The following is a 23,174-nucleotide window of genomic DNA, read 5'->3' as shown; positions in this document are numbered from 1 at the left end:
ACTGAGGTAATCTAATTGCTGAAGACATATTACAAATCCTTAGATGCTACAGTAATGAATAGTGTAGAGAATTTGAAGATGGAGAAATCAAAAAAAGGTTTGACGAATATATGCAGACACATAATGCTAGAGCAAGCCTGTATCCCCTCCCCCACTTTATTTTGATTTAATCAAAATGGCGGAGACCCTCAGATATACTGCAACAATACAGGCAACAGAGAATCTTTATCATACATAGTGAATGCATTGACTTTAGTCTGGCTTGTAGAAGCTGAGGGGACAATAATTTATTAGGTACCACATAAAGCCTTCTGCCCTGCTCCCTCTTCCATCCCCCCTCTTCTCCTTTGGGGACCATTTTCAGTACCAGACTTCACAGTTATCCTAGGTCAAGCGATGGGAAGGGATGCATACTAGTTGCATGTTACTGGAATCCATTTACAAGATAGTTCCTTTAGGGACACACTTTTTGACTATTAACTATTAATGAGCTGTTATACCATTGTAGGGATTTTCAGAGACAAGCCCATCTACCTTACAAATAAATAAGCCCACCAATGAGTCCATACTGTGAAGAAATAAACTGCAAAGTCAGTCATAATGTCTAGACAACAGTGGTAACAAAAGAGCAGGAAGAGGAAATAGCTGAGCAGAAAGCAAAATTAGGGACCTGATCCTAAGTTCATTTACACTCCTATAACTCCACTGTCTCATATGGATTGCAGTGACTGATTTGCATGTGTGTAAGACCATAATCAGGTTGTACAGTACGGGTTTTATAAAAAAAAAATTATGGCTTTAATGCTCGCTAGTTAGCAAAAGGGAAAATTATCAGTGAATTATTCTATAATGGATTCTGACAAGGGAGGATCCAGTGGAGGGGCTCCAGTGCAGTCACCCCCTCACCCCTTTCCATGGTGTAGATCACGTGCCAGCAGCTCCAGCTCCCCCCATTTACAGACAGTTCGGTCTCCTGTTTGTCTGAGGCATAGCTGGAGCCCTGGGCTTGCCAAGGATACCTGGGGGGACCAAGCAGGGAGCAGGTGAGGAAGGGAGAACTGGTCTGCCACCACTGCTGTCCATCGCTGACTGTGGCCAGAGGAAGTCCCAGGCCACTTCTGCCCTGCTCCCGCTGGGAGCTGCCAGGCTCAGCAGCAGTGGCAGCAGGCAGGTACCAGCTCCCTGTCCCCTCTCCTGGGTTTCCTCCATTAGCCCAAGGGCTCTAGCTACAGGAAGTAGCTACATAGGTCGCCAGGCTGGACCAGGGACGGCAGTTTCGATGGGTGGTCCCCTCCTTTCAGAACCTGCTGTGGGCCAGACAAGGAGCAAGCGCTGGAAGGGAGGACCTACCTACTGATGCCAGGCACCCCATGCAGCCACCAGCTACAATGGGGCAGGAGCAGCTCTTGGGCTTCCCCTTAACCCAGGTCAGCCAGAGACAGCGGCAGCAACAGCGGCAGATTGGTCACCTCTTCCTATGCCCAGAGGCAACCCCTGTTTCATAGGTTTCAAAGACATTAGGGCTGGAAGGGACCTTGGAAGATCATCGAGTCCAGCCCCCTGCCACAGGGGCAGAAAGTCATCTGGGGTCATAGGATCCCAGCAAGATAAGCATCCAAATTTCTCTTGAAGGAGTTCAATACAGATGCATGAACCACCTCCGGTGGCAGGCAATTCCAGACCGTGGGGACTTGGACAGTGAAGAAATTCTTCCTTATGTCCAGCCTGAAACGGTCTCGCAGTAGTTTATGACCGTTTGACCTCGTCATCCCTTGGGGCCCTGTGGTGAACAAACGTTCCCCCAGATCCTGGTGGTCACCCCTGATAAACTTACAGGTGGCCATCAGATCACCCCTGAGCCTGCGCTTTTCCAGGCTAAAGAGCCCCATGGCTCTCAGTCTGTCGTCATAAGGTCTGTTTTCCTGACCTCTGATCATGCACGTGGCTCTCCTCTGGACTCTCTCAAGCTTGAAGAGGGGGAGGGAAGAATGGGAGAGGAGGGGAGAAAAAATGGAGAGGAGAGGGGCCCAGAGTGGGGTGGGGTGAGTAAGGGAGTCATACCTATATAAAAGTTCCCAGCAGCTGCTGCCACGGGGAGGGGGGAGACCAGGTGGCTGCAGCCATCCCTGCGACACCAGTCCCATTTATCATACGTCTCTCTTCAAAATCCTATGTCCACTTATGGATTTGGAGGACCAGATCCTGTGAAACACAGAATGCCCTTGGTCCACTGAAGACACAAGAGCCGAGTCTGCTCAGTCTTGCAGAATTGAGCCCTTAATAAGCAATTATATCATGCAGTTTGCTTAGTGATGCCAAGCAGTAGCACGTTTGAAAATCAGTGCATGGCCTCTCTTACAGACATGCTTCCCAACAAAAGGTAAGCCTGGGTGTCTTTTTTTTTTTTTTTTTTTTTTTTTTTTTTTTTACAAAGCTTGATCACCAAAGAACAGTGTTGTTTCATTTTGCCATGGAACAATTTCATTATCGCCAGGTTGCCTAGAGTCCTCACTGCACGGTGTTCATTTAATATCCCCTGGAAGTCACCTCTTCTTGGCTCCACTTTAAAATGGGACAGAGTTCTGCCAAAACCAGCCACATCCGTTGCTTCCCACATCTCCAGCTTCCCAAACTGAGGCAGATTAAAACATTTCCATAAATGATGTGTCAGACTAGAATGGACTCCTCTGATTATATTAAATTCTCCAGATATCTTTATATTTTTATCCTGCTTCCAGAAACTTCCTGTTGCAGTAAATCCCATTGAAAATAAAAAGTATTAGGAGGTTAAACCATGGCTAAACAATTAAATAATTTTTCTTCTTTTGTCCAAAAGATATTCCTGTCCAAACACTCAGTGCTTGTGATGCTTAAACTGAATCTGCATTTTTCTCATCCCTGGATTTTAAGGAGGAAAATACTCAAAGAAAATACATGGATTTCCCTCCCCAACTGATTGTTTTGCCAAACATAAGTTGTTGAGATATATCATGCAACTATTTTATGGCATGAACTAGAAAACAAACAAAAAAATGAATAAATTGCAGTTTTCTTTATTCTTTTTTTTTGTAAAGGCTCCTTGCAGAAAATAAAACCCTGTTCAGCCAAAAACCCATTTTAGCGTAATGCAATTATACAAGAAGTAGTATTGGCATTGATGTGTGCAGCAAGCAGGGCCAGCATTGGTCTCCAGAGAAGCATGTTAAGATTATTTCAGCATAAATATATCTACAAGACTCAGGAAAACATGGCTTCCCAGAAAAATAATCAATAGTATATTGAAGCTGAAGCTTCCCAGCCCATAAATGATAGTTCATGACAAGCACAAGGTTTAACTCAAGGACATAACGGGGGAAGATAATTCTGCATCACACAAGTGGGTAAGGCAGTGGGTACTACCTTCCTGATTTATGCATATCCCATTCTCCTTACTGAAAAATCGAGTGAGCCTCATCCTGACCTCCACTGTACCAACGTAAATCAGGAATAATTCCACTGAGATATTAACCACTTATGCCACTGTCAATGCAATGGGATTGAACAAATATGGCCCAATTATATAGCACTGCTAATGTAACTCTGCTAATTGAGTGGTTTCACTGCTCTTCTGATAGCGTGTAATTTTCAGCCTGTAATCTTGGGACAATTTAGCAGCTAAACTAACATACGAGACTATACATTTTCTCCTTTTGTGATAATAGAAACGCAGATGCTATTGACTGCATTTTCAAAGTACTGTTTGGTATTTTAGCTCTGGAGAATACTGGGAGTTGTACATCAAAACCATCATACAAAGCATTTTGAAAACACAGGAGTCTTTTAAAACAGAACACAAAAGAAAACATCTGAACCTCTTGAACAACCACCTCATGCTGTGAGAAAAGGATGGCTTTCACATGGACTCCTTATATTTTGGAAACAGGGTCATTAATTTAATACTGCAGCTGAAGAGATTTAAAGGGACACGGTCAACTTAAAAAAAACACAAGGACAATTTTTTTCTTCTGTTTCCCTATTATTTTCACAAGCAGCCTCTTCTCTATAACAAAATGAGACAAGAGAAAAAATTCTGTTTCTTTCTTTCCCCCCCGCTTGCTTACTTTGTGCGTCTGAAAGCATTTTGTGTACAAGCCCTTTGCATTCTTTCTCCCAGAAAGGTCAGGTCCCAGTTGTGCGTGTTTTTCACACAGCAGAGGGGAAGAGAAAATAGAGAAAACAGGAAGCCATAATGGCAGAATCAATAACAGTGGCCAGGACATGTAAACACAGGAGTACCCAAAACTGCTTTTAACTCATTTTTCTTTGAATTGACTAGACTTCAAGTTTGCTTTAGGTCAAGAGACCCCAGCCCACATATTAAAAACCTCCTTTTGTACATGACATCATTTTTCCTGTGTGTTACCAGCTTACCACTGCAACCCCTCTAACAGCATTTGCTTTTCAGCACAAGCAAGAATAAATGAATGATGAAATGAAATGGATCTCCATGCTCTCTCACGTAGCTTTTTTTTTTCCTTTTCTTTACCCTGGTTTTATTTTGAATGAACATGTCATTGATATCGCAGAGGCAAGACTGATGAATCTGTACGATTTTCCAGCCTCAAGTAACTTCGTAGCCCACATGTTTCTTTTTCAGTGGAACAAAAGACAAAAGAACATTTAAGCAACAGAGACTCTTCTCAGCAGCATCACAAAAACGTCTTTAGTACAATTCAAAAAGCCACACTGCTGTGGTATACATAATATAACTGTACTTAAGAGGTGGAAGGAAATCCAAGACCTATTTAAGATGTCCCAATATCAATGGAAAATACTCACCAGGAAGGTAGTTAAAGTTTTAGTCCAAGTTTCAGGGGCATCTCATTCATGGTTCTCTGGCTCAAAGTGCCATGACATCAAATGGGCTTCAGCAGAGGTACTTCCTACTCGTGACGGACACCTTGCCTTTTCTGCTTAGTACCAAGTTTTAATCCAGGAAACAAAAGCCTGTTAAGTATACCTTTGATAAGCATACCAGGTCACTGTTCTACAGTATCATTCAAAGACCTCAGAAGAAAAGAGTCAAGAACGCATTTGGAGCCACCGCCGTAAGTTTTTGTTTCTTTGTTTATTCAAACTTCCTCTTAAATCCTGCCAGGGACAGGCCTCCTATAGCCCACATCTTAGCTCAACCACAGAGTTCAGGAGGCAGCATCAGAAAATACATTACTGCAACTGCAAGCTGTAGAGATGAGAGAATGAGATCTCTTCTCTGAGGAAACCCGCGGGCTCTGGTAAGGATGAAGAGCAGTAGAGTCTGTGATGCAAAATGAGACATTTCCTTACCAATCTGGCCAAAAGTTTATAGTGCTGTGTGGCGCCTTCCAGGAAGGGGGATCACCCAAAAATAGAAAAAAAAGGAAGAGAGACTCCCAATGGCATGCTCAGAAAGCCAAATTCCCTCCAACGTATCCCTGCACGACCCCTTTGAGGTCAGTGAATGCACGGGACGCAGAGCAGGGCAGCGTTTGAACAGATAGTCTGTAAACTTCAGTCCTTCACGGCCAACGTGGAAGCAACAGCAAAACAACAAAACTGAGAGCAAGCACAGAAGCAGCCAAGGTAAGACACAGCATCACTACTGAAGCAATATCCCCTAGGTATGTTGGCCGAAAAAAACAATGGCTGCTCCTTTAGTAATTTTGCGTCTTGGCAAAAAGGCAGTGGTGCACACTGCAGGCAAAATCACAGCCGTATTGAAGTCAGTGGGAAATCTGCCATTGCTCCAAATGGAGCCAGGATGCAACTCGCAGGTTTACAGACCAGAAACTGCTCCAGTTCTCTCAACAGGAGCTGAGAGGAAGCCCTGCTATGAAAAGTACTCACTCAATGTAACAGTGGTAGATGATTTTGGCTGGCAACACATTGGCTTGGACCCTAAACAAAACTCCCAAGAACAGAGAGATACGGGATATATTTTTGTTTCTTCCCACAGCTTTCTGAGGGGCCTGCACTATGGTAAATATGGTAATTCTCAGGATTCCTCACCCCTTTCCATTGCCCCTCAAAACAGAGCGCCCTTCCCCAGCACCTCTCTGATGTTACACCAGACCAATAAGCAGCAGGCAAGCTAAATGTGATTTCTGGGCAGATGAACTCATAAGCAGAGGTTTTCTTTGATCCCAATTTCTTCTGAATTTCAATTAATACCTGGGCTATATTTAACACTAGAAATAGTATCATGCCGTGCAGGGAGAAAAGAAAGAGATTCCTACAGTCAAAGAAGCTTGCAAATGTGAACGTAATTTGAATGTTAGAATTCTCCTTAATGTGCATCGTGGGAATATGAAATGGAAAGAGCCAGGATTATTATTATTTTTTTACATCTCATGTCAAAACAACCAATTGCCTCGATTCTGGGGCTCTTGCTAAGGGGGCGCTGAACTCCCACTCACATTCAGTTGGGTCCTAATGGCCAGATAGATGGTAAGCTGTAACGCAGAACTGCAATATGGAAAAGCAACGCTCTAAATGCAGCGCTGCAGAAAAGTCTCTGCCAAATGGTGACCTTAATCTCCATATTCACAATGCCTCCAAATCTAACATGTCCAGTGTCCAGATTAGAGCTTCTGATTGCCGATTTTTCCAACTGTAAGGAGTTGGACAGTTGGGCTGGGATCTTCCCATCTTGCACGTTATCCGCGTTAATAAGGATTCCATAGTCCAAGTTAGGTCCCTGGTGATCTATGCGTACTCTCCTCAAAGGCTGTGTGCAGGCCTGTCCAAACAGAATTTGCTACACAGTTCTTTGGATCACATGCAAGACAAACAGAATCTGCTCATTGTTTCTGCGGTGTCGGTTCTGCAGGGCTAATGGGACTACATACTTATTTTGCCCCTAAACTCAGAGGACGCACTTCTAAGTAAACACAGACCTTGTTGAGTAGAAATGTGCCATTTTTTCTCGCCACTTTTTGTGGTAAAAGTGCACTTCAGTGCTTCTTTAGGTAGTCAGAGGACCCTAAGGATTCACCCTGAGTCTCCAAAATAAAAATAGAAATGAATCACCTGTTTTCTAGGACTGGTAAAAGTTTGCATTAGATTGATTTGCATCATTCTAATACAAACATTAAACTCATTCTGGCCTCTGTTAAATTCTATGCAACACTTACTGAAGAACTCACCCCACTGATTTTAAAAAGAAGCACGTTATGAAGCTAAAACCTTCAAATGGCTTTGAATATAAATGGATACGGGAATATTCTAATATAATAAAGGGCTTAGTCCAGCTGTCTGTCTGTCTGTAACACTCCTGGAGCACGCTGATTGGTTACTGAAACAACCAATCAGGGTGCTCCAAGAGCATTATGGACAGGAGACAGAAATGAGGTGGAGTGCTGCCGTAACAGCAGGGATGGAGCAGGGGGGGCACAAGGCCTCCCCCCTGGTTCCTCAGAGGCAGTAAATATATATTCACACATATTTAATTTATTTAATAAATATAAAAAGTAAAATCTGTCTGATTTTTTTGTGTTATTCAAAATTCATCCGTCATTCTTGATTCACTAGTGTTTAATAAATACCAAAACTCTGCTGTGATGTCAGGGTCAAAACAAGGGGAATGATGTCATTTTTAATTTTAAGCAGATAGAGTGATTTTTCCATGTGCTATCAAGAGCTACACATTTTTTAAAAAGCTCTCCGGCTTTCCTCTTTCAAGATGCACTGCAAAAAAATGACTCTGATGTAAATCTAAAAAGCAATGACCCCATCTGCACATTGGTTTACATAAATTTAAAAAATAAAACTTTTAAATGGCTGAGCAATTTAGCTGAAAGTAGTGGCTATAATTACCATAAATAAATGCCTCTTTCAACAACATGTCCCTACTGTACCTATATGAACTGCCAATATGAATAGTTATATAACAGACCATTATCATTCCAAGGGACCCATTATGGTCTACATGGGAAAAAGAAACACATGATGCATACAGTTATAAGAATATGTAAGTTTGCTGAAGAGGTGTATTGTGCTCCTTGATAATAAGGACATTTTATTCATTTGCCTGAATACCCGGGAAAAGCTTTGGCCAACCATCTTCCCACTCTTGTTCCACCCCGACAACCCTGACCTTGATGCAGCTACATATATAGAATGATGCAATATCCTCTGAAGTCAGTAAAAACGTTTCCTCTGACTTCACTGGGCACTGGATCAGGCCTTCATATTTGAAATCAAGGATGGTGGAATAGAAGGAAACCTTCCTGGAAGGAAGCATGTGGCATTTCTCTTTTGTCCATCACTACATGAAATTCTCCTGTGATTTCAGACAGGCCACTAACTAGGACAGAGGTGGGCAAAATATGGATTTTGTCTGGCCTATGACAGGTCCTTTGGCCATGCCTGTCCCAGGTGCAGGGGGCAGGCTAAATTGTGGTGTGTACAGCTAGCCCTGCTGCCCCTCCACACGCAGTGGGGCTGGGGCAGTGCAGCAGCTGGACTAATTCCTGACAGCCCCCGTGGTGGCTCCTTGTGGCTGCTGCTGCCACCAGACCCAACCCCACTGCCTGGGTACCCCGGCCCAACCACCCTGCACCCACCACCAGGGATGGGACCTGCGCTGGTGGAGCCTGTGGCCAGACAGATGGGATGGGGCGTCAGGTGGGTGGGGAGCAACATCTTGGAGTGGGGCAGGCAGGTGAGAAAGGAGTCTCTGGGCAGTGATATTGTGGGGCCCAGGGCAGAGCTGCGATCTGCTGCCTGTACATCCCTGCAATGGGTGCTGGTTTGAAGGGCAGGGGCATACAGGCAGTAGATTGTGCCTCTGCCCTGGGCCCTGGCCCTGCACTGTTACTGCCCCATGATCCCAGCCCTAGCCCCATCCACCCATCCCACTCCTGGAGGCAGCTCCCTACCTGCCAACAGCCCGATCCTCTATGCCCAGCTGCACTTTCTGCCCACACGGGTCCCAAGCACTCTCCATGGAGACCCCAGGATTGCTGGGCTTTGACATGTGGGACTGGAGCCCAAGGCAGAGATGCAATCCACTCTGCACACTCCTGGCCGTGGAACTGGTGCCCATCACATGGACATTCGGGCAGCAGATTGCAGCTTTGTCCTAGACCCTGACACCACATTATCACCGCCCTGTGATCCACCCTGTGATCCTGGCCCTGCCTGTGCATCCCACTCCCAGACATCACTTCCCGCTGGTCCATGGCTCCATCCCATCTGCCAGGCCCAGTGCCCAGCAAAGCCACTTGGGGAGTTTTGGCAAACCATTGGTGGGGGGGTGAGGGGAGGGTGCTGACCCAGCCTGCAACAGCTCACCAAAACTGTGCCTTCAGCCCAAATAATTGCCCACACCTGAACTAGAAGAAGCCCCTACTATACTAAATTCATTCCCCTTCAGGGCAGGCTTAACAATTAAGCACAGACCAGAAATTAAGTTGAGGCTACCCCAGATCTTACTACAATTACGGCTACCCCAGATCTTACTACAGTTATGAACACCATCCCTCAAATCAGGATCAGTGACACACTTTTGATTTCTTAATAGAAAAAAATATCAGTATCACTAGTATATGTTAGCATTTTTGATTGACTCAGTCCATGAAAACTATTTTCCTACAAACGATACATTAACTAGAATAATTTATTTACTCGAAACCTTTAAGAAGCATGAGCTACATTCAAAAGGATTTTCCCTCATTAAAAAGAAAAAAAAACCAGGAAAATTAAATGGTAAATAAAAGTTATGAGTTTGTACATCAAACCTATGCATGAATGCATGAAGAATACAACACCCAATAAACCAGTCATGTTCAAGCTTTGTGTGCTTTTTAGGCAAAAGACAGAAAAAGGCTGCAGACCATGGAAAGAAATACTGAAAAACAACTTGCAGGGTGCCAACATTTTGGCATGATATCAATGTAGCATTTAGTTCCTTTCTTGGAGTCTGATCTAATTCCCAATGAAGTCAATGGGCATTTCACCATTGACTTCAGTAGGAGTTGGCTCAGGCCTTAGTTGTTTCCCCTTGGATTGGCTAAGGGTGAAAATATTAGAGGCAGCATATAGAGCTCCTGTTGAGAGGAAATAACACATCCTCAACCCTTTGGCTCATCAAGGAACAGGATCTGAATGGAGGCTGAGGCTGCCCCCACTGACTACCAGGATGGTGGTTATGATTTATCTCAAAAGCAAGGTGTGGCCAGTGCGAAAGAAAAACGAAACATCTTTTGAATTTCAAACATAGCTAAGCGTTGATGGGATGAGAAATAAATAAGTATCTGCTAAGACTTCTCTTCCAATATTTATGAAAAGATAAAACAAAGATTTAGAAAGATGGTGTTATTAAAAAGAAAAAACCCCCAAGTGTATCCATAATATGTTAGCAACAGGATCTTCAGCAAAACAAAAATGGGACTGAAGTGCAACACATTGTGTGTGCACATATGAGAGACAGTGCGTACACACATATACCCAGCATTCAGATATTTATACATAATCTTTTACTCTTATTTTAATCAAGACTATTATTATTATTCTGACTGAAACAAGGACAGGGTTTTGCTATCCAGGTGACCACCAGGGTGCATATTACAGCTTGTAGAGCATGTGACAGAGCTTAAAATGTCAATAACAAGATCTGGATTACACAACTTTGAATTGTAGCTACCTTCTATTGTCATGGGATTCCCTTGGGCTTTTCCCTTTTATCTCATTCAGAATTTTGACCTTCCGTACTACAGAACAACTGTCTAATGCCAGTGACTGAGTTACTAATAATCCAAGGCGGAAGCAACAAACTTTAATCAAAATGAAGCCTGAAGCTGTATTTTTTTTGATTGAATTAGTTTGGATTCTGAAGTTTTAGTCAAATGAAGAGAGAGGTACAAATTAATAATGCAAAATACGTGCAAGCCATGCACACATATACACAGACGGAGGACATATATACTTCACACTAAATTTTCAACCCATCTTTAGTTATGCTTTCAGTTGATTATGAATGTACAGTATTTATTAGGTGTATGTGGAAGCCTGTACAAAAGAATAACAAGATCACAGAAATGTAGGGCTAGAAGGGAATTCAAGAGAACATGTAATCCTGCACTGAAAAAGGCTCAAATACACCCTAAACCATCCCCGATGGAAGTTCTGTCCAACCTATTGCTAAAAACCACCAATCTGTAGATTCTACAATCGCCTTAAAGATAGCCTTTCTATTGTTTCACTACAGCAGTTAAAAAGTATGCCCTCATATCCAACTTCAATCTCTACCGCTGTAATTTAAACTGATTACTTCTGGTACTTCCTAAGTAGGCCTAGACAATAATTGACCACTGTCATCTTTAAAACAACAAATTTTTATGTATTGAGTACCTGCCCCTCCTCCCCTCCCAGTCTTCTCCGTTCTAGACTAAACAGACCAGTTATTTCAACCTTCTTTCATAGGCCATGTTGTCTAACCATTTTGGTTGCTCCTCTCTCTTTCCTTTTTCTACATCTTTCTCCAAGCATGAGGCGCAAAACTTGGTATAGTACTCCAGATAAGCCCACGCTAGTACCAAGGAGAGCAGAATCCTTGTTAAAAAACCTATCATTTTTAGAGGTTGCTACAAAATATCCCAAAGCCTGGCTCTCCTCTCACACGTTTGGCATTAGTGAAATGCCATCAGTTTCAGTAACGACTCCTGAATTATTGTGATATAATTGGGTAAAGAAAGGCACACAGCAAATACGGTTCTTTACCACCTTTACTAAGAGGCTAATCTGATTAAGCAATCTATCTTTAGTGGTCACTCAAATGCTATGACTGGATGATCACCTACTTCCTCTGCCTGGGTCAGTTAGATATTCACCTATAAGCACTGTTTGCAGGTGTACGGTACTGTGGGTGCAATTTTTGAGGAGCAAAATGCACTTGCAGAAAGGGGGGACAATCCAAATTGCAGCAAAAAGTACAGTCTAAGTAATCTGCAGAGTTTAACTTCATATCCCAGTTGGTATTCACAGAATAAAGCACCAAGATGGTTATTATGTGAACAAGGACCACATACAACCAGGGAGACAGAGACATCTCCATGCTTTAATATCTTAACTTCGTAGCATGTAAATCAGGTTCTTTGTGGCATACTGTATTTTCTTAAACCAATAGTCTTTATTATTGATTTAATTCAAGATTACCAGCCTCATTCACTCCTTTCAAGTATCTCAATAGCTTTCTAATAGCTTATTATCTGAAGGTTACATCTGTTGCTAAAAGTAGGCCCTAAAGGATGTTGTTCAAAGTCCATAAAGGCCCTTTTAAGTACACAGAATTTAACATATATCCTTTCTATGCACAAACATTAGTAAAGGATGCAACAGTCCATAGTACAAACTAGCCTTTGATTAATATGTTCTCTTGTTGCAATACAGTGACTTATAAAGGCTATGAAAAAATAGATAAAACAGTGCTCTACTCTGATATCTCTTACTGTCTGATACTTGGGTCAGTGTTAAAAATGGACAAATGTGTATGTGGATGAAAACCTAATTTTAAAAGGTTGTAAAGCTATTAAAACTTCACTTCATTCCTACATACTGTACTATTAAAAGGGAGATTTATTAATGAAATGTTAGCATTACATTAAATAAACTAAATGGAAAATATTTCTCTGGTGTATCTGTACCAAGAACAAAGGCTGTGTAAATCCACTTACGCTTGTATTTTATGAACACAATCATACAGTATCAAAGAAAGGTATCTACAGGGTGCACTGGAATTTTATAATAAATGGGGTAGCTGTAGGGCCTTATGAAAGGGGCTAAAAATAAACCTGATCTACTGTTCTATCATTCCTCATTGATTCTGAAAAGATTCCTTTCTGAAACGCACACACAATGTTTTAAAAGAGTGGAAAGATGCAAGATTTGCATTAAGAGGAGGAGGGCACATTTAAAAAATAATAAAACGAAAGTGGTTGGTTTTAGATATGAGCTTTTGTATACTAGTTTTTCATGAAACTTGCCTACCCATAAGCGTGTCCATGTCAAGTAAATGTCTAAACACATTATTTAAATAGAATCTGTATAATAGAAAACAAAGAATAAAAGAATGGTAATTCAAATAAAATCCATTGGGGGGTTAAGGCCACTTCCTGGTATGTCAGATTAGTGGTTTATAGGAAAAAAAGGAGTTTTGGCTAATGGAAATACACAGTACACAGTGAATAAATGGTAAAATTTAGTTTACAAATGGTAAATGGCTTCTTGTTACTGGGTAGCGTCTATGCACTTACACTGTATATGCATGCATTCATACGTGCAATATAATCTTGATAGTGAGCATTAATTGGTCACCTTTTTTCCTTTTGCAAACAAATCTATCCTTCATAGTTTGAATTCAGAGTAAAAAGATCTAATGACACCTTGTTCTTATGATTCATCACAGGAAATAATACCAAGACAACAGAGGTGATGCTGACAAGGGTGATATGACCTGAAAAACAATGTCTGTATGGAGAAGGCTGGAAAGGAGCTTTAGAAAACAGTGAAATGCAGATACATGCTGTGCATTTTAAACAGAAACACAGAGGTATTTTTCTTTTTGCTGGAAATTGTCATTGGATTTGATTGATTAGGCATCCAGAACATATAAGGGACAAACATATGCTAAACAGCCACTGCCTGATATAAATGAATTGAGACGGTCAGTCAAATCAGGATGCCCACATGCTATGAAGCATTAAAAAATGAACTTGATTGTCTCTGGCTGAATACAATTACTACCGACAAAGGCCCCCTCATACAAAAGTCATCTTCTCTTAACATGCCGGGTAGGTAAAGTGCAGAAAGGTGGCAGGCCTGGCAGTGCAAAAAAAGAAAGGATGAAAGGGATTCTACACTTACATTGCCTCTGAAGGTTCCCGGTTCAGGCTACTTGTCTGTGCCTGCTGCAGAGACTGCGACCCTCCCATCCTCAGGATGCCCTTGAGTTGAAGCTAGCTGCGAGCAGGGCCAGCTTCCTTGTTAATTCCACCAGCAAGAAGCCCTGAGAGGTCTGACAGTGTAGGGGCTGCAATACTGCAGTGCAGATGGAAACAGCTGCTTGCATCAGTGGCAGCAACAGCAGAGACACTTTAGCAGCAGCTTCTCTTCTCTGAACTGTTGCCAGGTTTTTCCTTTCCCTGTTCAGATGAATACGGTTTAAAAAAAGAATAAAATAAAATCCCAGCCACTGTGGCAGGCACCGATGTGTTACCAGCCGCTGATCATCAATGGCTCAATCAGCTACAGTACAAGCACCAATACAAACAGGACTAGTGGCTACTGAAACTGGCTTAAAAAAAAATGAAGACCCTCCCTTTAAGCACATATTGTCAGCTACTGTGGTTCCCTAAGGACCTAGAGGCAGGACCATTATATTGTGTTGACTCAGCTGATTTCAAATGCAAATTCACTTGTGTACTAGATCTCGCGTGTACATTTCCCTTTAATAGTAAGCAGGTTGCATATTTCAGAATGATTCAAGCAGAGAGGATTCGTATGGAGGATTTGGGGGTTTTTTATTCCAACAAAAGGAACTCATCCCTCTTGCACAAATGGACTCTTCCATCAGGAAAGTAGGGGGAAATGTCATGAGCAGCCAAGGTAAACAAGGCAATGTGTGCGCTTTGGGGAGCAGTTTGATGCAAAGATATGGCTACAGTTAACCATTTTGCTTCTTGCCGTGGGGGAAGTCTGCCTGGGGGCTCAAATATTCTGCCAGATGATAAGCTGGAGAAACTCTGGGAATGGTGCTGCTCAAAGGAATTATGCTATGCGATTCATAAAAAGGCTCTGTGAACTGAGGGCATTAAAGAGCAATTCAAAAATCAACAGAGAAGTTTCCCCTTTTGTTACAGCAAAGGGTCCAGGGATATCGCGGGGAAAATTTCAGCACGCAAGCTGGGAGGACCGGGTGCCTCCACATGGCCATATTTGGCAAACAAACGGATGCTTCATAAACAAATTACATTTCACAGATCTCCAGGAGCGGTGTCACCGGCAGTGCCACAGGCCCATCTATGTTCAGAACAGGGCTGCTGACTCCAGGTCTCAAATGCCTTGAAGCTACAGACTAACCTCAGATAAATGGGGGCAGAAAGGGGGGACGGATCAGGAGGGGAGAAAAATCAAAAGATCAGGCACACATCAGACGCATTGAATCGTCCCAACTTAAAAGTAGTTACCACTGTATTTCTTTTAGATTGCAATAAAGACCTAACCATGCACACAAGACTTAACTGGTGGATAATTTCCATATGTTTTTTAAAAAAATGGAGACTCCTTTAATGCCTGTCAAGCCTACAAAAATAACCGACCATTAAATGTGGCTTAGTTCAGTGCTAAAGGATAAAAGCATGCTGTACGCCACTTCAGGAACTGGGGTTAAAACAGACCAACAAGGCTTTAGTTGCTACAACTTTAAGAATAATTAACAGCAACGCTTCGCATTTGTGTGGAGTTACTCATCTTCAAACGACTTTCTAAAGTGTAACTACTTCATCTTCATAATGCTGCAAGTGAAACATATGTGGCTAATTTTATTTTAGATAAAGGAAAAGGAAATGAGACACAGAAGGTTAACCCCAAATGTTGAAAATGGTATCTAGGTTGATATCTTTTAACGGTGAGGTAGAAGTTAAATATCAGAAATTAGGAGACAGCTTTTCAAACTTTGGTCCTACTTGTTTTCCCCACAAAGTAAAGCGTGTGTCAATGTCAAACATGGTACTCAAATTTAAGAATCTGACTTCTGGCCTAGTTTCCAGACCAGTGGACCATTTGGGACACAATAAGTAGTTACAGGTCTTTGGAAATCATATGCTGTGAATGAGAAACTATTTATATTGCTTAATATTCCTTTATATTTTTACATGCTTGATTCTCTAGCCTCCAAAGGATCAGCATCACCTAATAAAAATATAGCATAGTTGTGCTAATATTTAACAGTAATATCAAATATGCAGCTATCAGATCAGGAGTGTTCCCAATGATGTGCAACATGGAATTTCAAGATGGCAGTGAAAAGGATTTACTTCAGCATTAAATGTGAAATTAAGTTAATGACTCTGGCATGTCAGTCTAACACAGGAAGTAATAGAAAGCCAGCAGGCTAAAACGGTGTTGCTGTTTTTGGGATACTCTGTTATGTCGAGGCTGTCACTCAGTGTCAGTTCTGCACGCTATTTTTATAGCCAAGTTACTGGTTAGCACTCATTTGGATGCCATAAGAACTACCCACTGTTTCTTTTCCTTTTTCTTTCTATAATGGGTGATAGGAAGAAAGTAGACCAGCTTATCTAAACAAAAACTGAGGGGGAGGGAGGGGTTATCAGCTCACCAGTTATGCTTCAGTTCTTTGCAAAGCAAAAGGGATGTATGTCTTCTGCTAACGGTGGAGAAGTGGAGGACTCCATGCCTTGCTAAACGGAAAATTAGTAAAACACACCTTGAACATTTTTTTCCTACCTACATCAAATTTCAAGTGTATTACCAAGTAAATGTATTAGAGGTAATTAACTGTGCAAGTCTGAAATTAGGCAAAAGGCAGGGCAGTCTGTCACCTTATAGCAGAGGGCTAGGTAAAACATGGCCTGCCAGTAGATCCTATCCAGCCTGCCAGCTGCTGTTGGACGCCTGAGGAGCAAGGGCTATATCTCACGCTGGGCTGCGCCCCCCCATTCAGCTTTCTGTTGGTGCCCGATGCAGTGTGCCAAGTAGCTGGCCCACCCACCCACATGTTGCAATGAGCCACTGCCACCGCGGCACCACTAGGAGGTGGGTCTATGCTGGCTGCAGGAGAGGGGCTCAGCCTGGGGCAGCTGCCCCTGAATTTTCTGGTGTAATATGGTGCAGCAGCTTATCACAGTGGGAAGATGGGCAGGATGGCTACTCAGCAAGCTGCATCGCACCCCATCCTGTATGGGCCTGGATGCTGGCAGCCACAGTGCTGGTTCTGTGCAGAGCCAACAGAAAGCCATACGTGGGGGATGGATGCAGGGGGGTAGAGACATTTGCATGCCACACAATCCAGCCTGGTCCCAGCTGTGGCAGAGCAGAATGGTGTGCAGCACAGCCCTCCCTCCTTAGGCTTTCAGTGGTGGCCAACATGCCAGATAGGATGAATTGCCCTCTCCTCCCCTCCCCCCACTCTCAACAGCTCACCAAAACTCATTAAGTGGTCCTCCAGCCCAAATAATTGCCCACCCCTGTTATAGCCTAACTTGTTCAGAGAGGCATGAGCTTTCAAGGGCTACAGCCTACTACATCAGATTCATAGCAACTGATGAAGTAGGCTGTAGCCTATGAAAGCTCATGCCTCTCTGAACAAGTTAGATTATATAGTGCCACGCTGCCCTGCCTTCTGTATAAGTGTATTGTCATGCTTAATTTGGACTGATCATGGCAAAAGCATGAGATAAACATTAACTTACACTACAGATTTAAATCACACACTGAGTGGTGCTGTGGATGACAGAGAACAGAATATTTCTCCCATCCCCAGCATACCAGTACGTCAGGACTCTTTTACCAGCACTCATGAGTCTGGCCAACACATTTGCTGAAATTCAGCAAGTTCAGGGGCTTGGTTTTGCTGAAATTCAGCAAGTTTTGGGGTGTGGTCATGATTCTGGCCTACCTGAACATCTAGGGGCTGCACCCTGCTCCCATCGGAAGCAGCAGTAAGGTGCATTATGGAACATAACCCCTCAAATCAGTCTGCCTCTGTACCAACAGCACGACTCAGACACCAACTGTGAGGACAGCTCCCCGTCATCCACCCTTCTACTTCCAGAAAATACAGGATTTTGCCCTGAACTCTGAGAAAGATCTTTCTAAGCAATTTGGGTGCACCTTAAAAACAGAGGGAAAAAACTATACTGGTCATGCAATCACTGAGTAACAACAGCTGGAAAACTGGGGTCCATCCTGTGGCTCTGCTTTTAAAAGCAGGATAAAAAACAAGAAAAGGCCTCAAAAGAGAACTGTTTTAAAGTCTGGAAAGCAAGCTTATAATCAAAGATAATGAGCACAATCTATTCTGCTTATCAAAGAGATGTTTAAAAATGGATCTGATCATGGTCTTTAGGTATCTGTGTAAGAAACAATTATTTGACCAGCAATGCAGGGGACTTTAATCAAGCCCATGAAATCGAAACATCATCTATCAATGGAAACTTAAATTAGGAAAAATAAATTGGCAATTATTTGCAAACTTATAACAGTAACTAACCACCGGAGCTGTTTACCAAGGGAAATATTTAATCATTTGAAGTCTTTAGACTGAGACTGGATTTCTTTTGAAACAATACAGCTCATCTCAGCTACAAATTACTGGGCTTGAAAGGGATTGGTTCTGTAGTAGGACAGCATATTTCTCTTCCATGCAAGAAACACTGGATGAAATTCTTTGGCCTGTCTAGCACAGGAAATCAGACTATATAGTCCCTGTGAAACTGTTAGTCATCCAACACTGGGAGGAAGTTTGGGGAGATAATCTCATTTCATTGCTGCTGCACTCAACTAAAATGTGGAGTCCTGAATCGATTCCAGGAGTGTTCAACTCCTACCCCTTGGGCCAAATCCAGCACAAAGATTTCCCCACAGGTCAGGAAATCTGGCAGTGTGGGAGTGGTGGCAATTAACACTGCTCCCCCTCCCCTCTCCGCTAGCCCTGCGTGGTTAGATCTGGGCCAGACCTTTGCCAAACAGCTGGATCAGGCCCCAACCACACCATCCCCATTTGCCAGATCACAGCATAAGGGACTGGCCCATGGATGGACCTGGCACAGGCCATCTGACCTGCAAGGGAAGAAGGCTGAGCACCACTGATCTGTTCTAATCACTCTAAGCATCCTGCCTCTCCTATTCTTTCAGTTCTCTGACACTTAGCATACCCCTATTACAGAAGCTAAAAGAGCAATGCAGGCCTTACTTATCTCCTATTTTTCTGTGGGAGGTGAACATCATGGTCATAAAAGACTGATAGCCTTGGAAACCAAAGTCCAGTGTACAAGCAGCAATGCAAGACTTTTTTACATCCTCCCCATGGATGTGCAAGGAGCAGCTCCTCTGTGAGAGGGAAGCTGAGTCTCCCCCTCCCTGGACTAAAGCCATCCAAAGGGACTGTCAACAGAAACATCAACTGATACTAAATATAGTGTTAGCTTTAGTCTGGATGCAGACTATGTGCACATGCTGCAAGTACCTAGCTGTAACCTATGGTATACAGTGTGCAAAGTGAGCCCTATTCGATTTGGATTCAGCCCGAATAAGGGACAGTGACTATTCAATTAGTTGATTTGGATCACTGTCCCTGATTCAATTCGGCCAAATCTGAATCTGAAAATTCGATGCTGATCTGGAGAATCACCAACTTGGACATAGACAGCTTTAAATGTTTTTTCTACATACCTCAAAGTACCAGCACGGCTTGTGAACACTGTGATACTGGGACAGGTGGAGTGTCCCACAGAAGCACAGGGGACCCTCCATGTGCTCAGCGGCAAACCCAGAAGTGGGCCAGAAGTACTTCTGGTCCACTTCTGGGTCCACAGGGGAGTGCACCAGGGGCCCCCTTCATCCTCCCTAGATCAGCAATTGGCTGCAGGGGGCCCCCAGGTGCCCCCCTAGACCCAGGAAGCACCAGTCACAGAGCCAGGGGACATGGCGGGGACCCAGCACGCTCCCTGGTGGACCCAGGAGTGGACATGAAATGCTTCTGGTCCACTCCTGAGTCTGCTGCTGAGCTCGCTGGGAAGCCTCCCACACTTCTGTGGGACACTCAATGCACCGCAGCATCGCAGCATTCATGAGCCCCTGCTACCTAGAGGTATGTAGAAAAAACATTGAAAGCTGTGTCTATGGCCAAATCTCCCAATCTTTCCAAATTGATTCGAAGGGTTCTGATTCTATTCAGAGAGATTAAAGGGTCCTTTGATTCGATTCAGGTTTGAAGATTCAGCCGCCAAATTGAATCAGGGACCGAAGCTTCACCCAGCCCTAGTATACAGGTACACTTCAAAATCATCCTCACCGGGGTTTTAGGTGACATGGTTGGTATCCCATACTGTACCCATCCCCTTCAGCTTAGCAGTCATTCAGGCCAACATACTGTGATTCCAACATCAGAAAGCCTTTTTTTAAATCACAGCCTTTACTGTTCCCCACCCATTAAAAGGGCACTTTTTGATCTCAAGCCGATACACTTCTGTAATGTAACTCTTCGCACTAGAGAGGCAAAGTGCATGACAGCTTTCTGAGAGGCTGGTTTCAGTCTGTGAGTCTTACTGCCCCAGGAACTAAGGGCTGTCTCAAACTTCAGCATCTTCTCCTTGCAAGTGCAAGATGCACTTCTTTGACCAGGTCCTACTTACCATAAATGAAAAGCATAATTAAAAACAAACCAACGAAACAATCCACAGCCCAAAACAATGCACATAATTTTCCCTCTGGATAAGGAGCGAGAGAATGTACATAGCAGATGTTCACTCAACTGTTCAATGTGCTCCTGGAACATGCTCTCATACGACTACAATGGTGAGCATGGTACAAAAACCAGAAGAGAAGAGATTAATACAGAACATCCAAATGACACAAAACATATAATTCTTCTAGGACACCTTTATGTCTAGTGCTGAGGTTTTTAGGGATGCTGTGAATTACCTTAGAAAAATGTGCCAAGGAAGTCAATAAATAGAAGTCAGACCTTGAGACTGAATCCAAGGGGGTATGTGCCTGGCATTGGCTCAGACTCCTAAGAGGTAGAGTGCATCGTAAGAAAGAAATTGGGTGTCATGGGGACTGCCTTGCTAGTCTTTGAATGGGTGCCAGTTCACTTAGCTCCTAGGCACTGCACTATAGAGATCACTATGGAGGGTCTACCAGGATCAGAGTACCTACAATCCAAATCATGCACTACATGAACTATGTTACAGAGCCCAGGAAAGTCTAACCATGCTTTGGGAAATGGTCAGCACACAGCAATTTTTCCATCTTTTAAAACATAGATCTGAGAGCCCAGGTAGTGCTCATCTCATTGGATACTCATCAGGCTATTCAGATTGGGTCCAAACACACTCTACCTTACTCCTTTGATTGGAGTAAGCTGCAGAACTTGGTGTTTCTTTGGCTTTTCTGGCACACTTGCTTAGCACAGTCTTTTTTCTATTGCTCTTTTGGGGAACCATGACCTTGTATGTCAGCTGCTACAGGCTTCTGTGCTAAGGGCATAGATATGGGCAGGGGGGGCAGGAAGGGCAACTGCCAAGACAGCCATTTGCTTGAGGGGTGTTAAGCAGCTGAAGGGTTCAACAGGGCATCTAAACCCCTGACCAGTGCCGATTTCCAAGACTCCCCACTAATTTAGGCACAGTACACCCTTTCCAAGCCTTTGGGTTTACAGCTCAACTTTTTGGGGACCAGGGATAGCTGAAGCAGGCACAAAACCTTCATGACGCAAAAACCAATCACTATTCATTTTACTTAGTACAAGAAATACACAGCTCTAGACAGAACAATAAAAAATACCCATGTTTTCTCCCCAGTTCTTTGTGCTCTTTGGATTTATGTCAGACTTTTCGGATAGCTAGAAGTTCATCTCCCCCACCTCTCTCTCTCGAAACCAGTGCTTCTCAGCCTGTGGCCCAGTCAGCATGCGGCTGCTGCCCGTGTGACATTCGGTTAAAACATTTTTAAATGGATACAAAGGAAGTAAGTTGTGTGGGTGCAGCCCACATAACATTGAGAACTGGAAGCGTGGCCCACTGTGGCAAACAGGCTGAGAACCGCTGCTCTAAATGGAGCAGCAAGAGACCTTCTTTATATGTATAATCCCCAGGCTTCTTTCTTTTGATCACCCCACATCGTTTTCTGCAGGTGATCTAATTCTCCCAACAGATGATCAGTTGCTTGGTTACCTCCCTCCTGGAGTCCAAATGAAACTGGTTTGCTCTAGGCAGTAGCCATGTCCTGGTCTAAGAGTGCTGCATTTGAATGGCTAATCAGTAAAGATTAACAATCCTCACTGTCAGACCCTTGCCAAGAACAAAACTTACTTTTACCGTTACTATGAGTTTTAACTCAATGTAGAGACAAAAGATGACGGAGCAGGCCAAGACAGCCCACATCCAAAATGGAGTTTGATACAGACAGCATCTTAAATAGCAAACAGGAGAGAACATGAAATATTCCTCCAGTTACTACAACAGCATTTTCAGAGCTATGCAAAGAATCAGTGGTAGCTGATGCCCCCAACATGCAGTCAATTGCCCTTGGCTCCTTCCCTCCCTGCCCCCTACAGAAACCCTCTCTGCCAGCTGCTTCCCCTTTCCTTAGTGACTCACCGTGCCAGCTTCTCTCCAACCTCTACAAAGAGCCACATCTTGACCTCTTCTTTTCCACAAGCTTTTAGAGCATCTCTCCCCACCCACTCTCTCTCTCTGTCTTGCGCATAAACACGCACCCTGTCTTGTTTCCTCTTGGATTTAGTGCCCACTAACAAATTTCTAATGCAGTGCAGACTTTGATTCTGCCCAAAATGTGATCTGACAACTGCCAACCGCACCTAACAGGTACATTATAACTACCTTAAAAGTCAATGAAATTACTCTAAATTTACTTTGGCTTGAAAATTACCAAGAACAGAAGCTCTGATGCAAAGACCATCTTTTTGCTGTTTATACAGTGCCTAGCACAGCACAGTCCTGGTCCAAAACTGGCATTTCTAGCTGCTCCCACAATACAAATAATAGATGTATTACACACAGGGATCAGTGAGTCTAGGGGATGCTTTGTATTCTGAGCACCTGATTGAGGAACATCTTTTCATATGTGTGTATAGCACCCAGAACGGGGCCCTAATTCTGTCTGGGACTTCTGCACACTACTGTCATTCAAATAACAACACCACACACTGATTTAGGGCTGTCCTTAATTCAAGAAATTACTAGTTGACTTAAAGGATGCCATGAGGAAACTATTACACTGTGAAGTTACTGCTGTATCACTCCTCTAGTTTAATATGTGACAGGCACTGAATACTTTGTAAGCTGATAAAAAATACAGACCATCAGGATTTACCACGTTACCATATTCAATCTATTTTCCCCTATCAATTCAAAGAAAAAACCCTGAATATATGATACATACACTGCAAC

At 43.2% G+C, this 23,174-nt stretch overlaps 1 protein-coding gene across 5 annotated transcripts in view; it reads right to left on the bottom strand.

Annotated features, from left to right (window-relative positions):
- TACC2 (transforming acidic coiled-coil containing protein 2) overlaps nucleotides 1–23,174 on the bottom strand; it is a 244,549-nt gene that overhangs the window by 112,850 nt on the left and 108,525 nt on the right. Inside the window, exon 1 of one of the 5 annotated variants that reach the window (XM_019502939.1) lies at nucleotides 13,882–14,323. The exons of the other annotated variants lie outside the window; for them this stretch is intronic. Within the exon in view, the coding sequence (XP_019358484.1) occupies nucleotides 13,882–13,949 (68 nt within the window). The 5' untranslated portion in view covers nucleotides 13,950–14,323. Of the gene's footprint in view, nucleotides 1–13,881; nucleotides 14,324–23,174 lie in introns of those variants that run through there. 5 annotated transcript variants of the gene reach the window in all.

This window comes from Gavialis gangeticus, unplaced genomic scaffold (assembly GCF_001723915.1).
Source record: "Gavialis gangeticus isolate Ggan-Ray unplaced genomic scaffold, GavGan_comp1, whole genome shotgun sequence".
NCBI lineage: Eukaryota > Metazoa > Chordata > Crocodylia > Gavialidae > Gavialis > Gavialis gangeticus.
This window is presented reverse-complemented; position numbering and strand designations above follow the sequence as displayed.